The sequence below is a fragment of the Pipistrellus kuhlii genome, unplaced genomic scaffold (assembly GCF_014108245.1).
Source record: "Pipistrellus kuhlii isolate mPipKuh1 unplaced genomic scaffold, mPipKuh1.p scaffold_m20_p_4, whole genome shotgun sequence".
NCBI lineage: Eukaryota > Metazoa > Chordata > Mammalia > Chiroptera > Vespertilionidae > Pipistrellus > Pipistrellus kuhlii.
The window spans coordinates 47,188,773-47,204,114 of record NW_023425540.1 but is presented as its reverse complement, the minus strand read 5'-3'; the positions used below and the strand labels follow the sequence as shown (position 1 = coordinate 47,204,114).

Sequence of the window (15,342 nt, the reverse complement as noted above, 5' to 3'; positions counted from 1 at the left end):
AGTGTCTTATAGTAATTTTTGCTCTCAAAGATGTGCTAGGTCTTATTTTCAGGAGATGTCTTATTTTTCCATGAAGAACAATACGGTACACATTTATTGTTAAATGAAAATAAAGGAAATTTATTACCTGTATACGGTACGGTAGTACGGTAGTTGTCAACACAAACCATACAAACTGTGAATCCTTTAGTATCAAGAATTTACTCATTTATTCAATGACAATCATGTCCTCATCTTCTGGAACATCATCATAACAATCCAATTCCTGAATTTCCTGGTGAATTTCTTGTGACTCCATTTCTTCCAGAATCAGTGGACCAAATCTCTCATGTTTAGCCTAGGGGAGCCTTATTTTCGGGGGGATGCCTTATATTTCACTCAGAAGGAAACCTGTAAGTAGGTCTTATTTTCGGAGGATGTCTTATTTTCGGGGAAACACGGTATCTCCCTAAACCTTTTAATTGCTTCCTCTACGTTAAACCATAGCAAATCCACTCACTGTGGGCCGGTTTTTGGCTCATGTTTAAGCCAACCAATCAAACAAACAGAGCCCGTGCTAACTCTCCAAGCTGTAGCATTAAATACAGAATCTTGGTAAGCCTTTATCAATAAATATGACCTGATTAGTCCTTCCATGATTATCCCACACCCTTAATATTCATTTCCATACATGTTCTCTGGATTTCTGTTTGTATAAGTTTTTGTTCTATTCATATCTTAAATGGATCAGATGATGTTCATCCAAATAGGAGGGAGGCAATTTGCTTTACTCAATCTATAGATCCAAATGTTAATCTTACTCAGATCCACTATCACAAAGATACTAGTACTTAGAATAATATTTAACCAAAAATGTTGGCACCTCAAGTTGACACATAAAATTAATCACCACACCATTCAGCTTGGTTTGTTTTCACCTTTTGGCTATTGTGAATAATGCTTCTATGAACATAATGTACAAACAATTGTTTGTGTGTCTGTTTTCAAGTCCTTTGGGTTTCAAATGGTATTTTTATCCAGTTATTGCATATGCTTAGTTGAAGTTTAGAATTCTAGTTGCCAAATCATTTTAATCACCAGAGTCATGTTCTAGAAAAAAAAAAACAGTTGAGTCACATCTGATGCATGTTTAGTAGGTTATATAGGTTTACTTGTACTGTATTTTATAGGTGATTGAAGAGATTTTTAATGCAAATGTTTTATTATACTTGAATTTTACCTAATTCTGTGGAATTAGTCTCTGTGTGTAAAATACAGCTATACAGTATTGGTTTCTTTTTACAAAGCAGAAAAATTTCTTTCCAGATCAATTCAATTCCAATAAAATCAAAATTCATCATTTGGTGCTTTCCGACACTGCTTTGGTTGTATGAAGAGTAGTCTGTGTTCAGGAATGCCACTATGAGGACTACCCTGCTCTTTTAGGGTAAACCCAGTGCAGGCCCACAGGACTTGAGATCAATCATTATAGCACCTGGAGGACTTCACCTTTGTGTTTTCTCAGTGTTAATGAAATAAAAAAAATATCTGCTTCTCTAGTGGATAGAGAAGTTTGAGGAATGCCTGTGCATTTAGTTGTTCATTTTATCATTCAAAGGGACATTTTGAGCAGAGTTGTAAGCAGAGGCATACCTTTAACCCTGGAGATTTCCAGGCATTTGTGGTAGCGGTCATGGCAGCTGGCTGGCCTTTGAGAGGCAGCTGAATGGATGGATACTCTTGGGATAGAAGATCAACTTTGAATTTTAATAAATTTTTGTAAACCTTCAAAAAACAAACAAACAAAAAAACACACAAAGGGACATTTTGAGCAAAGTAAAAGCATATTTCTGTATGTATAACTATTTATAAGTCAATGAAGAGAGGGTGAGAATATTTTAGAGTTGATATGCACATAAAATAAATGGTGATTTTGAAAGAGCACTAAGTTAGATATTGGGAAACACGTTTATTTTACTAAGTCCACTTACTACTTAAAATAATTTATAATAATAAAAGCATAATATGCTAATTAGACCGGATAGCCGAACAACCTTCCAGACATCCTTCTGGAGAAGCCATGGTGGTGGGGCTGAGGCAGAGGCAGTTAGGGGCGAATCAGGCAGGTAGGTGAGTGGTTAGGGGCGATGAGGCAGGCAGGCAGAGTGGTTAGGGTTGATCAGGCAGGTGAGTGGTTAGGAGTCAGCAGTCCTGGATTGTGAGAGGATGTCTGACTGCCTGTTTAGGCCCCATCCTGCAGGGCCTAAATCCTGTAGGGATTGGGCTTAAAAAGGCAGTTGGACAACCCTAAGGGGTCCAAGATTGCGAGATGGTGCAGGCTGGGCTGAGGGACCTCCTCCCTCAATGCATGAATTTCGTGCACCGGGCCTCTCGTCTATATACACTGAGTGGCCAGATTATTATGACCACACCATCAGTACTTCATTGGGCCACCTTTTGCCTTCAATACTGCGGTGATTTTTCTTGGCATTGACTATATGAGATGTTGAAAGGAGATGCGAGGAATTTTACACCATGCCTGATGAATAGCACTGTCCAGTTCTGTGAGATTTGATGGTTGTGGAAGCAGCTGCCTGGTGGCTCTTTTAACTTCATCTTACAAATGCTCAAATGGATTGAGATCTGATGATTGTGGGGGCCACCTAAGCAAGGTAAAGTCTCCCTCATGTTCTTGAAACCACTCTTTCACAATACAAGCACCTTGGCATGGCACATTGTCTTGTTGAAAGAATACAACATCAACATGATAGGATGAACTTGATTAGCAATGATACTTAGGTATGTTGTGCTATTCAGATATTGTTCCACACGAATTAAAGGACCCAAATCATGCCAAGAAAATACTCCGCAAACCATAATACTGCCCCCACCAGCTTGAAGGGTTGTACTCATGCACGTGGGGTGCAAGCTTTAATGCTGTTTCTGTGAAATTCATGTGCTATCTGCTATCTGCTATCTGCATGATGCAACTGGAAATGTGATTCATCGGACCACATGACTTTTTTCCAATGCTGGTCTGTTCAGTCCTTGTGTTCCTGGGCAAATTGGAGGCCTTCGGCTTCCATATTCTCTAGGATGCAGTGTACAGCTAATTTTCCTGCAAACGTCAGGTGATCATCATAATTTTCCTGGCCACTTAGAGTATATATAATATTGTAAAAGGCTAATATCCTGACGCGCACTGACAACCCAGAAGCAGATGCTCAACACAGGAGCTGCTGAGCTGCAGTGACTTGGCAGCAGTGTTTCTTGGGTGATGCACCCTGAAACCAGGGAAGAGGGAGCCCGATTTCTCGCTGGGCTGCATGATTCCACCTTCGGCCCTGGGTTATGTTGTTGCTGGGGCACTGTTGGCCCCAAATCTGGTTTACTGCACACTTGCATTTGCGTCCCATACCCTGTAAGACAGCAACTTTGCAGAGCACCCTCCTGCACTTCGGAACTCCTTGGCGGATGTTGGAAAACCAGTTTTGGCATGATCCCTGCAGAGCAGGCTGAGGGACCCCACCTCAAGGAGGGACCTTGCTCACTCTGCAGACATCCGGGAGGGACCATGGAGGTTACCTCCAGGACATGTCTGGCCCATCTCACCAGTCCCGTTCTGCTGGCCATCTTCTAATTTATTTCCTTTCAATGTGCACCGGCTCACTAGTTAAGATATAATTTTGGACAAGCCATTTTACTTCTGTGAGCTGAAAGACAGTGAAGATAATATGTACTACTATTTTATAGGATTGTGATGATCAAATAAGGAATGTGAAATCTTTAAAATGATATATACATGTTAGGTGTCATTTTAGGCTCTAACCTGATAGAGAAAGTAGCTATTAGACCCAATACGTCTGCTTATATATCATATTGTCTGGTTTCTATGTGCCTGCTTAAAAGGTTTCTACATTTTTCACTGTGGAAATGACTGTAAAGAGAAGGACTCTGATTTTGCCCCAAAACTTCAACTCATTGGAAGGAGAGAAGTGAGAATTTTCTATCTCCTCCAAGCCAATTTGTGACATGAAAAACTGTTCTATTTTACTCAGCATTGTACAGATTACATGGCTTTCACAAACTTTACTAGTGAATCAGAAATTTGTCAGCATATTTCAGCTTGGTATGCATGTTATGTAATATTTTAATTTTATTAGAGACTTTGCAAACTTTTTTTATGTTTTCATGTTCAAGATGGTATATTTTTGAGTAAATTGAAGTTTATTTGATATAGCAGTTTGAAGAGTATCAAACACTGATTTTTTTTTTTTGCAGGCTTTTTGTTTGCTTACCTTTATGTCCTATAAAGAAACTAGAGAATTGAGGTAGACAGACTTTTTTTTTTCTCTAGCTTATTTTGATGAGCCATACAGATGGGTTTGTTATATCCATGTGAGAACAGAAATAAAGTGTTACTTCTGAGATACTTCTTTTAAAGAAAAAGGGACTGGTATTTGTTTTGCTACATATCAAGGAGCTTTTTCTCATCAGGAACTAGAGTTAGAATGAAAAATATCAAAACTTAAACTTAAAAAAGAAACAAAAAACCCCCAGCTTTTTGGAACTGAATAAATTTGAAGTTTATCTTTTTATTTTTCTGAGTTTTGATATGACTCTATGATTACTTATAGTGAGCAATTTGCCTCATCCTATGACATGAGCCAAAAAATAGTGTTAATGCTTGCTAAGACACTGATTCTAGGGCTGGGGAGGGAAAACATAAGAGAGGCCTAGAGCATCATGTAGTAGCAAAAAGTAAGGAAATGCTCAAAACACAAAAAGTTGAAATCATGTAAGTCAAAGGGATATGAGAGCCAGCAGAAAGAACTTATAGTGGCCAACACTGTAACAATTTGAGCAGTAAAGTAAATGATGTAGTATTGAATTATAACTCAAAGTATACAATAAATATCAAATAAATGATTAAATAAATATGTAAATAGTTGAAGAAAGACAAACTACCATTCAAAAGAATTACAAATGATGTTTGCAGATGTTCTTTACTCCAGGAGATAGAATATTATTCCTCTTCTCCCTTTTGAGAGCGGGCTAGACTTAGTCACTTATAAGAACACACTGTAAAAAGAGAAAAACAGTGGCTTCATGTGAAGAAGACTGGCAAATCAGCTGATGAAGATTTACACCTCAGTGATATGATGAGAAGGGCAGTTTATCTCTGTGACATTTTTTCTAAAAACTAGTAACCTTAGTTTAGTCACAAGACAAGACAAATTTAAATCCAGGATCATTCTACAAAATACTCGATCAGTACTCCTTAAAGCAGTCAGTACCACAGAAAAGAAGCAAAGACTCAAAACAGTCACATACCAGAGGAGATGGGGAAGACAAGATGCTACATGTAGTGTAGTATACTGGCTGGAGTCCTGGAATAGCAGATGGACAATATGGAAAAATGATGAATAATAATAATTGGGCTTAATTGATAGTAATGTACCAACATTGGTTTCTTCGTTTTGACAAATTTGCAGTTGTAATGTAGATGTTAATGATAGGGAACACTGGTGAAGGGTATACATATACTATCTGTATTATCTTTCAACTTTTCTGTAAATCTAAGATGATTTCAAAATAAAATGTTTATAAAAAAAAACCTTGGCAAATTTCTTGATCATATAAAATCAAATAATGTGAAGAATAAAAATTGCTTATGTTAACCAATTTTCCAGTTATCATTTTTTAAAATACTGTAATTTTCTCCTAAAATTAAATAATAAGCTGTGTTGCCACTGTTTGGATTTATAAATTGTCTTATCCATACCAGTAGCTTCATTTTTAGTTAAAATTTAGTGACCTTTTAGAAGTCATATTAATATCTGAAACTTTTAAAAAAGTAAAAGGAGATTAATAAAGTACAGATTAATAGCTGTATATTTTGAAGTGAAGAAGTTAATAATTTAGTATAGTGGTGCTTAGGAAGTGATTTGTGATCCTTTTGAGGATTATAATTTTGAAAATGCTGAGGTTCTGTTGATATTGTACTTCATTATAATATAGCACTCTGGAAACTAAAAAATTAATAGTATTGTCAGTTATGGCAACATATAAAAGCAATAAAATAGAACAAAAGAATACTTAAGAGAACTTAAAATATAAGACTTATTAACTATGAAAATGAATATAAAGAAATTTCTTGTCACTTTTTTTCTAGATTTACTATCTAGGATAGATTTGGATGAACTAATGAAAAAAGACGAACCACCTCTTGATTTTCCTGATACCCTGGAAGGATTTGAATATGCTTTTAATGAAAGTAAGTGGTGTATGCTACATACAATATTTATTTAACAATGCTGATAGAATCACAGAACAGATGTTATTTACTACTTTTATGTGCCAGCATAAATGTTTTATGTATTTCTGTTGAGAAATACTTTCATGGCAAAATTCTTCATTTAATTAAAAGAACTAAGTCATGTTTTTCCATAAATTGTGAAGTCACTTAAACCAATGGACATGAATTAGATTCAGCTTACTAGTTATGTATTTCAACCCTAAGCATTCAACTCCCTAGTATCTAATTGGAATTCCCAATTATATTATATAGACATAAGCTACTTTTTCATGTGTTATTTAAAACGAAGTGACTTGCAATGATTATCTGTGATGATATTTTAAAGTTTACTAAATTTTCTGTGACTTTTTCAGGCAGCATTCTTGTTTCAAAGTTTATTAATTAAATTCTGAATAATGGAAATTTGTACTTGGAATTTAGAAGAACACACTATAGATTGCAATAATGTTTCTGAACAAAAATTTATGATTATTTGGATTAATAATACATTGTTTTTACTTAAAGGTAATGTTATTACAGATTAGGTAGCATTTGAGTTGTAGCTTTCTGTTTGTTTCGCATCAGCTAAATTGGTGATCTGTCATTGCTGTGTTAGTGGATATCCTTTTACAATATTAATTATACTAGAATATTAAATGAGTTTAAAAAGAAGATATTAGAAACTTTTATTGCTTTTCTGACATTAATGTTTATGCTTTTTAAATAAAGGATATTTTATTCCAAAATATGTATGAGTAATAATGTTTTATTTTTTAAAAATGTCTTTATATTTTAACTAACAGAATCAAATGAGCACTGGGAGTGACATTGCATCTGGTCCTTTGAAATAATTACTGGTTTATTTTATTCAGAATTGGAATGGGAAGTGTGTTGGTAGTGTGGGTAAATCATAGAAATATATAGGATATCAGTTTTTACTGAAGTCTGTCTTTCATCTTCCTTGAACATTTTTTTAAATAAGTAGAAAACAAAGGAGCAATATACTTTTATTTCTTCCTTATCAGATATGTGCACATACATGTGTGCATGCACACACACATATCTTACATTTACACCTTTGGGTGCACATGGTCTGCACTCACACTTTTGTACACACCTACCCCTTTGCACATGCACGTGCCCTTTCATGTACACACCTCAAATGCACATGCATCCTTGCACAAACCTATCATTTATTTTTTAAATATAGTGGACATTGTCTTGCATAAACATAGGCTAACAGAATTAGGCAAAGATGCTTGCATTCCAAGGAGAGAATGCCACTTTTAAGGATCTTATTTTTAGCATGATCAAAATCACCTTTGAATTCAGGGTTAATGATGAATACTTTTCAAAGAGGTGAAGATTTGAAAACAGGAAACTGAGTCTCAATATTAAATCCCTAAAAGGTTAAGTCCCACTTAGTATCTTCGGGACTTCCTTTTTAGGTTTATAACTCTTATGAAAGCCTCAAAATGAAACTTTAATTACCTTACTGGAGAAGCTACTACATTTTTTTAAAGGATTTTAAAGTTCTTAATTAGGTAAAAGTAAAATTTGGAAACAAAGCTCACTCTAAGCTAAAGAGTAGAGATTCTTTTTACCTGAGTCAAACTGATACATGTTCTTTCAAATCACTGTGCCTGTTTAAATGCTCCTTTGGTTTAAGATGTTTACTTAGCCATTCTCTGGTTATAATTATACAAGGCCCAGCTGAAATGTCTTTGCTTTGGAAGATGAAGAAGGTGAAGATTTCCTCCTTTTTCCCTCACCCACACTCCCTATGCCCAAGTGCAGTATTATGAGGAAGCGCACTTTTGTATCACCATAAAAGTAATTGTACTTGTTTGTAGGCTATTTAAGTTTGAATTTTGTCTTTCATTATGTCTGATATTTATTGAACTCTTACCACAAAAAAGTATCCCATATACTTTCAATTGCTTGATTTATTTAGGCCAGTGAGAGCCTATTTTGGTTCCTAGCCTACCATGAATCTGATAAAATATATATATGCATATCCTGGAATAATGCACTTTTGTGTATACATATGAAACTTTACAGCTGATTTTAGAGGACCCTAAGCTACAGTGTCCTAAATCATACCTTTGACAATTATTGGAGAGATTTTCCAAATCTTTGAGAAATGCCAAATTTGCAGATACCACTATAACAAAAGTGATACAGATTGCTTTTCTAGATAAGAATACTCACTTCTTTTTTTTTTTTCTTTTCTTAATTTTGCATTTTTTCACTTTTAACACCAATGCTAATAGTTAGCTCTTTTGTTGGGGCCTATTTTTTCATAAAAAAACGAAAATCCTTATTACATTATGAGAAGTATTATGTCCAAAATGAGTAGAGAATTAATAAACAAAACAAACTTCTCTTTGAGATGTAGATGAAAGTGGCCTGTTAAATTGACTTAACAGCTAGGTAAGTCAGTTCTCTTTCACAAGTAGTCTCTCAGAAAATATATTTCACATTTCTTTTACATATTACTATGTCATGTACCATTAAGGCTGCTTTAGTCAAAATCACAATTGTTAAACTTACAGGTGTCATCAATCTACTTGAATTGATATTTTATATGGGAATTTCTCTTTCCTAGAAAGTAAAACATAGATACATCTATTTTTACAACATTATTTGACATAAAGAATGTGATAGTGATTCAGTATTGTGTCTTATGTTGAGAGTACTAAAAAGAACTTCATGATAAAGGATTAGCCTTTATTTTATATATTAAAAATATCCATTTTATGTGAGGTAAAATTGATACATTAAAAATAGTGAAGTAGTTTTACTTGAAGTAGTATATTTCCTGGATTGAGTTTTCGTTCATAACTTTCAAGTCTTTCTCCACTCCTCCATGTATAATAATCATATACTAACTCCACTCGTCTTGGTCATGTTCCTCTTCTGCCTCTAACCCCCTTCTTGTGCCTCACTGCTCTTAGGACAAAGTCCAAGCCCAGTAATTTGGGCCTTCTACTATTTGATCCCAACATGTGTTAATAGTGTTAAACTGTACTATTTGCCTCAACATTGCTTTTGTTTCTATTAAACTGAATTGTCTCCTGTTATTTGAATTTGCTGTCCATTTTTTTTGTAATTTTGTTTATATTGCTGGGAACTAAGGGGAGTTAAAGCAGTTTGCCTGTGGTCTATTTCTCTTCTGATTCCCGGGGGAATATTAGGGAAAGAAAGAAGACAGGTGGACTGCTCTTTTCTCCTTGTTAACATGCTGATAATTTAATCTTTTAGTGAATACAGACTAGTGTTTGCTATGAGGAGAATCCTTCTCCATGGAATAAATTCAGCAGGATAACTCGTTTGGCATTGCTTATGGTAAACAAAGCTTTATTCTATGGATATGTGAGGTATGCTTCTTTGAAGAATATTAAATAGGCAGTATCACTCTCTGGCACATAAAATGAAGTATTTATGTAACTAAATGCTCACCAATGTGTAAGGTAAGCTGTATGACTCACTTAGAGACTTCACCTTTTCTGGACCAGAGAATGCTGTCCACTGAGAGGAAAGGGCCTGGGAAGAAATTCTTAGGCTCTTTCAGACCTCTCTCTCTGTTTTGTCTGTTTCTCTTGATCACTTAAACCCTTGAAATTATTAGTTAAGTTATTCATTATCAATAAAAGCTTTCAATTGAGTGAGTTTACCTTGATAGTCCAAGCCAGTATTGGTTGACTCCCTTTCTCCATCTTTCTTTGAAATTTCACCCCATATTTCAAAGCCTCATTGAAAAATCTCACCAAAACCTTCTGAACATATTCTAGCCTATAGTGATCCTTCAGATTAATCCAAATTCATCTTAGATTTCATTGACTACATGAATTGCCTGTGGCAGTTTTTAGATTATTGACTTCCTTATTTAACTTCTTAAAAAGTTGCTTGACTTTTCCATACCTATGTTTTTACTCTTCAGGTTTTTAGCTTAAGAACTGGGACTTTTTATTGAGGGCCCTCAAATACTGTTAATTTTCGTTAGATTAGAAAATGAAGATTAGAAAACATAGTATTTGAGTGCTTGGGGCTATTCTTTTAGGATATTTATATGTTTGTATCATACTGATATTTAAAGAGAAAATCTAATGAAAAATAAGACAGTTCTGAGAAAGTTCTTTAAAATTTTTAATCAGACATTAGTTGTACTTTAGATATTATTATACATTTACTCTGAATCATAGCCATATTGTTTGTTTATCTTCTAGAGGGTCAGTTAAGACACATAAAAACTGGGGAACCATTTGTTTTTAACTACCGAGAAGACTTGCACAGATGGAATCAGAAAAGATACGAAGCTCTAGGAGAGGTATGGTCTACCTTGTGTTTTTACAATTTTGAATAAAAGTGTTAAACGAAGTAATTTATGGACTTGTTCTACAAAAAGTGATTTCAAAAAGATTTTGTTATATTATTTTTTAGGTTACTTTTAATGGTTACGTTAGAAACACACTCTCAGTTTAAAAGTTTGTTGTTCTATATACATATCTTTTCTATGACCTTAATATTTTGTAGTGAGTCATTATGTTAGAAACAATGCCAATTTTTAAAAGTGTTTTAAGAAGATGAATCTCTGCTATTCCAGGAGTAGTAAGTACTCTTTTAAGTGCTTACCTAAAAAAAACAGTTACCTATGTTTGCTATGTAAGGTGATGGCTATGTTAATTATCTTGATCTTACTAATCATCCTACATTGATATCAATTCATCATGTTGTACACTTCAAATATATTCGATTATGTTTATCAATTACTTCTCAATAAAAAATTTTAAAGCGCTTATCTATATGATATTTTGCTAACAAATTAGGTCTAACCTACTTACTTTGGACTTGATAAAGCATTAGGTCTTGTAACCATTAGGTTCTTCACATGGTACTGCTAATTGAAACCTTTGAAAATATCATTTGTCATTAAGGTGAATGTTTTGCTAAAGCTAAAAGTTTTACTCATTCTATGTCATAGTAAGTACTTTTAATAAAATGCATACTGGTGTGGATAATTAGACTACTATTTACTTCTCTAAGGAAAGCTGACATTGCTCTTTTTTTCTTTAGCTCTTTAATAAAGTAATTAAATGGATTACTTAGTTAAACAATAGCATAAGAATATATGAAACAATTTATGTTTGCTGGGAGACAATTCTTTGTAAGTTTCTTGAATTTTTGCACCTGCATTGCCTAGATTTCCACCTCCTCTGCCTGCATTCACACTTGTGTTAATGATCACATTGGCCCCAAGTGATCACACAACATTGCAAGATTTAATTTTCAGTGCAATATTTTTCAAATTTAGATCATTGGACCCCTGAGTTTTATGTACCAATCTCATTTATTCCCCAAAATGAGCACAATAAAAGACCCAAGGGTTGGAGAAAGAAGCTCAGTTATTATGACATTTGTTGCGTGTCATCTAGCTTCCATGTCTTATTTGAAATACTTGTGTTATTGCTAATTTCACTATCAAAAGTTGATTATTAATTGGATTTCAGTTCTTACATGTTAGGCGTGAGATAAACAAGTTCTAGTTATTTATGAGTAATGACACAATTTTCACTACAGTGAATTTATTTAGAGTTCATTGTACTGGGATTTAATGCATTTGTGGACCTGCCTTTTCATCTATATTCCTTAATATCCACATCCTTAATGCACCTTCAAGTTTCAGGTTAGATTTAACCACTTATTATCCTTCATTTGCACCTTGTACTTATTATCCTTCATTTGCACCTTATGCTATTTTCTCTCTCTGAGATACCCTGCCTCCCTTGTTCACGATTCTCCTTCTTCCACCTGCCTTCAGGTTATGGCTCAGATGTCTCCTCCTTTTTAGAAGCCTTCCCTCATCTCTGCTATAGTCTTTTTCTCTGCTCAATTTCCTTTCTTCTCATATCTTTTTCTTCCTATCATGTCTTCTTCAAAAAAAAAAAAAAAAGAAAAGAAAAGAAAATTAAAGGTGAATGCCATTTATTAATAGTAAAAATAAATAAGAAAATAGAATTTAAAAAATAATGCTAGTAAACCAAAGATATGAGTTTGCTTTATTTTCTTAAGGTATTTCACTTTGTATTATAGTACTGTTGCATGTCTTTAAGCAGTTTGGGAAATTTTTCTGTGTCAGAATACTGTTTATATGATAGTTGTTGAAAATAAATGAGTGTGATACAGATATATAAATTGTTTAGCACACATTCTGGATCTATGGATTTTTAGGGAATTTTTTAATGTTAGGAATTTAAACATAAAGATATGTAAATTTTCTTATTGGAAGGAAGGAAAATGATCTGTTAGTGATAATTTTCCCATTTGTAAAGCTAAATAATTTTATTTTTTTATTCCAATTCCCATTTAAGTTTTAAAAGTGTCAGACTCCTAAAGCTTTCCTAATTAAGTTATTTGATAAAAAATAGAATCTATTTGTGGCATATTCTTTTGGAAAATTTTTAACCTTCATGGTCAAACTGTAGATTTATATCACTATAATTAAGAATATGTAAGTTCTTATGTATATAATAACTCACAGTTCTTAAAAACAAATAAACTTTTGTATTTAGCTTCTGCAAATAATTTAGTACTATATATTACCAATAATATGTCTTAATAGTTAAGCAAGAACCCTTAGAAAGTATGTCACCATGTCCTGGACATAAAATGCACTGAAAACTTCCTGCTCCTCCTTGATGGATAGGGCAGAAGATAGTGCAAATTTGAGTTTATTGCCTGGGAGACTACCTTAATAAACAGCTTTTGATATGCATAAGATTAAAGTTTAAAGGAAAGAGATTTTGACTTTACCAAGCAATCTAAACCAAAACCCCTTTAGTTTTCACAGTGTTTGTCTACTAAATCAAATTATCATATTTTTGTCTTCAATTGAGAGCTTCTTTAGGGTTGGGCAAAAGTAGGCTTACAGTTGTTGGTATGGAAAAGAATACAATAATTAATAAACAATGATACAAGAATAAACTATTTCAGGTACTCACAACTGTAAACCTTTTGCCCAACCCTGTTTATGTTTCAGAGCTGCTGTTTTAGTTTATGTTTATTTCTCTCTTAAGGAGGTTATTATAGCAGTTATTCAGCAGAGATTGTTTTTAAGACTTACTCCTGAAATGTTCTATCATTTCTATGTAAATTTAATTTATTGTGTAAGTAAAGTAAACTGAGATGTCACATTGTTTTTAGAATACAGTGCCATAACTACACAAAAGAATATGGTTTATATCCATATAGTTACATTTTTATAGTCCAAAAATTGCCATTGCTAATCTGTATCTATATTTTTTACTATCTACATATAGCTCGATGAAAACATGTAGCCTTTAAGAAGTTTGTATAATTTCTCTAAATTTAGAAGGATATTGTCAGTTGAAAGAGGTGGGAGTGGTGTGAATGGGTAATTTTTTAAATAGAAGTCTTCAGTGTATATATATATTGGGGTTGAATGCTAGGGAATGTTTCTGGTAGATTAAATCAGGAAAACTAGAAAGGCTATTATGTTAAGTAGTAAATAGAATGGTAAAAACTCTATTTGTAACTTGAAAAATTTTGTCAGCTCTTCCATGTGAATACTGAATTTCTATTATATCAGATGGAGAATTTATAATCCTGCAGATTTTCTAATGAAAGAGAGATTTGAATTTCTTGCCTAATTTGGGTGTTTGCATTTCTTTTTATATTTAACTTGATTACCTCAGAAGTAATTGTCAGTGTGCTTAAGAGAATAGCAGTGATTTGGTAGTCCAATAAGCTGGGCTGGCTCTTTCTTTTTAGAGTGTTACATTACAAAAAGAACTAAGGACAAACTTTTTTTCCTGAACCTGACTTAGTAATATGTCTTGTAAAATAGAAAATTATTAAAAAGTGTTACATTTTAAAAAATGGAATTTATTAAAGAATATAGGCCAGTGATATCTTAAAGGTTCTTATAGTGGCCATATTCAGATATTTGAAATACAAGCAACTTAAAGTAAGGAATAATAACATAAACTATCATCATTTTATGTTCAAATATTTTCATATAATGTGATTATCTGTATATAAGTAATGTCTTCATATAATATGTGATTCACATGTCTTATAATAGAATCAAAGGGTTGGCCATTATGAAATCCAGTTCTTTTTCTGTCTTAGTCACCATCTATTTGACTTAAATATAATATAATATATATATATTATATATATAGATAGATAGATAGATATTTCTGAGCCTCCACTGTAAAATGCGGATACAATTTTCTGTACTGTTGTGAATAATAATAAGTAAGATGCATACATGTGATATTTTATTTTCTTTAATGTGCCCAGCAAATATTAGGAGCAAGAAATGAAGATAGACCTTTACTATTTAAGATTTCTAAGTTATATTTGTTATATAATATACAAAATCAATAAAATATATATAAAAAAAGAGAACATAATCCTAATATTTTACACATCTGATAACATCTTGGAAATACACAGAGCAACAACTGATAGAACTAAAAGTCAATAAATCCAGTTATAGGTAGAGATTTCAGCACCCTTCTCAATAATTTGTAGATAAAGTAGATGAGAAGTTAGGGAGAACATAAGAATTTGAACAATACCATTACCTAACATTGAAAAGATATTTTACAATACTCCATCCAACAATATAAGAATATACCTTTTTGAGTGCACTCAGAACATTTACCAATATAGACCATATTCTTGGCCATAATGGAAGTCTCAACAAAATTAAGAGGATTCAAGTATTAGGAAGTGTGTTTTCTGATCATGCACACACAATATGTTCTCTCTGATAGCTATCTGGAAAAAAAAATCCTAATTTTATTGTCTAAAACTAAATAATACAATTTGAATAACCCAAGAGTCAAAGAAAAGATTCCATGGAGAATTAGAAAATATATGTAATTTACTAAAAGTTGAAATATAGCATACTAGTGGGGTACAGCTAAAGCAATGCTTAAGGTTTCTTAAGGTTTTTTCTTAAGTACAAAGGTTTCTGATTGAATACCTAAGCTTCCACTTTTAAGAAACTACATAAAGAAGAGCAAACAAAACCC

General features: G+C 33.1%; 1 protein-coding gene, 1 long non-coding RNA gene and 1 pseudogene across 7 annotated transcripts in view; 2 read left to right on the top strand and 1 right to left on the bottom strand.

Moving 5' to 3' along the window:
- Positions 1 to 2,716, bottom strand: part of LOC118702640 — a 23,084-nt gene extending 20,368 nt beyond the window's left edge. Inside the window, exon 1 of the long non-coding RNA XR_004982795.1 lies at positions 2,385 to 2,716. This is a non-coding gene — a long non-coding RNA (uncharacterized LOC118702640). The remainder of the gene's footprint in view (positions 1 to 2,384) is intronic.
- The window catches only part of FAM172A (family with sequence similarity 172 member A), a 338,830-nt gene that overhangs the window by 35,540 nt on the left and 287,948 nt on the right, over positions 1 to 15,342 (top strand). For all 6 annotated transcript variants that reach the window (XM_036408793.2, XM_036408791.2, XM_036408787.2 and 3 more), the window contains 2 exons: positions 6,155 to 6,256; positions 10,507 to 10,607. In XM_036408793.2, the coding sequence (XP_036264686.1) occupies positions 6,155 to 6,256; positions 10,507 to 10,607 (203 nt within the window). The remainder of the gene's footprint in view (positions 1 to 6,154; positions 6,257 to 10,506; positions 10,608 to 15,342) is intronic.
- The window catches only part of LOC118702639, a 25,448-nt pseudogene extending 10,106 nt beyond the window's left edge, over positions 1 to 15,342 (top strand).